Here is a 1,292-nt window from a genome sequence, read left to right on the forward strand (position 1 = left end):
ATGCTGCTTGTGTGCTTCGTGTGCACTGCAGAAGGCGCCAGCTTCGCCCAAACAAGTGAGTTAGGGGTCCTGTTGCTGCTGGTACAGCGAACTGCGCTGCAGCTGGTGGAGATATCGCGAGCCATGGGGGGTAGTAGTAACTCCGGTTTAGTCAACTTCTGGCCCGTAGCCACGTTCTCCAGGTCTTCCCTCCCTGCTTGCATGCTTTCGGCTCAGTTTCGCATTGCTGTAGGGAGTCTGCGTGCTGATGTCAGTTGTGTTGTGTGCGTGTGTCTGTTTGTGTTTGCCTCTCTCCAAAGGATGGTGGAATCTCTCGCTGAGGAGTAAGGCATTAAACCCCTTTAACGCCAGCTGTTCCGCATCGCCCCTGTAGAAGGGTTCAGGGGGGCTGGTGTCCACTCATTTCCCTATTTTTCCCCGTACTATTATTAGCTGTCACGGTAGAACGAGTGCTGTCACCTGAGGGGATTTGTGCGACGTTAGTGTTTCGATGGTTTGCTGAGCCCACGCTCAGGAGGGCCACTGATGACTGTGCTCCTGTCTACGTTGCCTTTGTATACATGTGCATGCGATGCGGTGTTGGGGCTGGACAGATATGACGGTGAAGTTTACCGACGACAAGATAAACGATGCTTACATCGAAGCGACAGTGGAGGGATACAGCTCGTACGAGTTGGCAAAGACGGCGGTGTTGACGGTGACGGAGGCAGAGACAGAGCAAGATACGAGCTGCAGCGCGCGGGTGGCCACGACAGAGCCTAGTGTTGGCACATACGCCGGAGAATTCGACAGCGATCAGCGGCTGTTGACCTTTACCTTCCCTGCCCCGACGCTTCGCTCCAAACTCTGTGTCGTCAACCGCATCACCGAGCTCTTCACCGACGTCGTTAGCCTAGGGCAGGCCCCTTTACCCACGCGGCCTGAGAAGGTCACCGCGGAGGAAGCCCGCTGTTCTTTGGCTCCTAAGGGAGATTGCGTCATCGGCCTCTACCCGGATGCACTTACGATTGACCAGCCCTGGGTGAGCGCACTCTTTGTTGCTGCTACCCCACAGCAGGCATGATTTCAGCTGCAAGAGGGCTGGTGGCCTCAATGCAGGGGATTCCGCAGGCTGACATAACCTCGCGGAAGGTCCTTTGACCTTAGCTCGTTCTTTTGCTTTCACTCGAGTATGCATGCATGCACATACAAATGCGGCTGCTTGCGGTTGCTACAGCCAGCATTTTACCCGAACAACGTCGGTGTGAAACTGCTGAGAGGCAAGGTGTCGTGCCCTCTTGATCCTTCGGATC

General features: G+C 55.5%; 1 protein-coding gene across 1 annotated transcript in view; it reads left to right on the forward strand.

The window, feature by feature from the left end:
• Positions 1-595: 595 nt before the first annotated feature.
• EMH_0085100 (uncharacterized protein) overlaps positions 596-1,292 on the forward strand; it is a gene marked incomplete at both ends in the record, with an annotated part of 2,881 nt that continues 2,184 nt past the window's right edge. Inside the window, one exon of the mRNA XM_013500854.1 lies at positions 596-1,021. Within this exon, the coding sequence (XP_013356308.1) occupies positions 596-1,021 (426 nt within the window). The remainder of the gene's footprint in view (positions 1,022-1,292) is intronic.

Source organism: Eimeria mitis, genomic scaffold (assembly GCF_000499745.2).
Source record: "Eimeria mitis Houghton genomic scaffold, Emh_scaff5958, whole genome shotgun sequence".
Lineage (NCBI taxonomy): Eukaryota > Apicomplexa > Conoidasida > Eucoccidiorida > Eimeriidae > Eimeria > Eimeria mitis.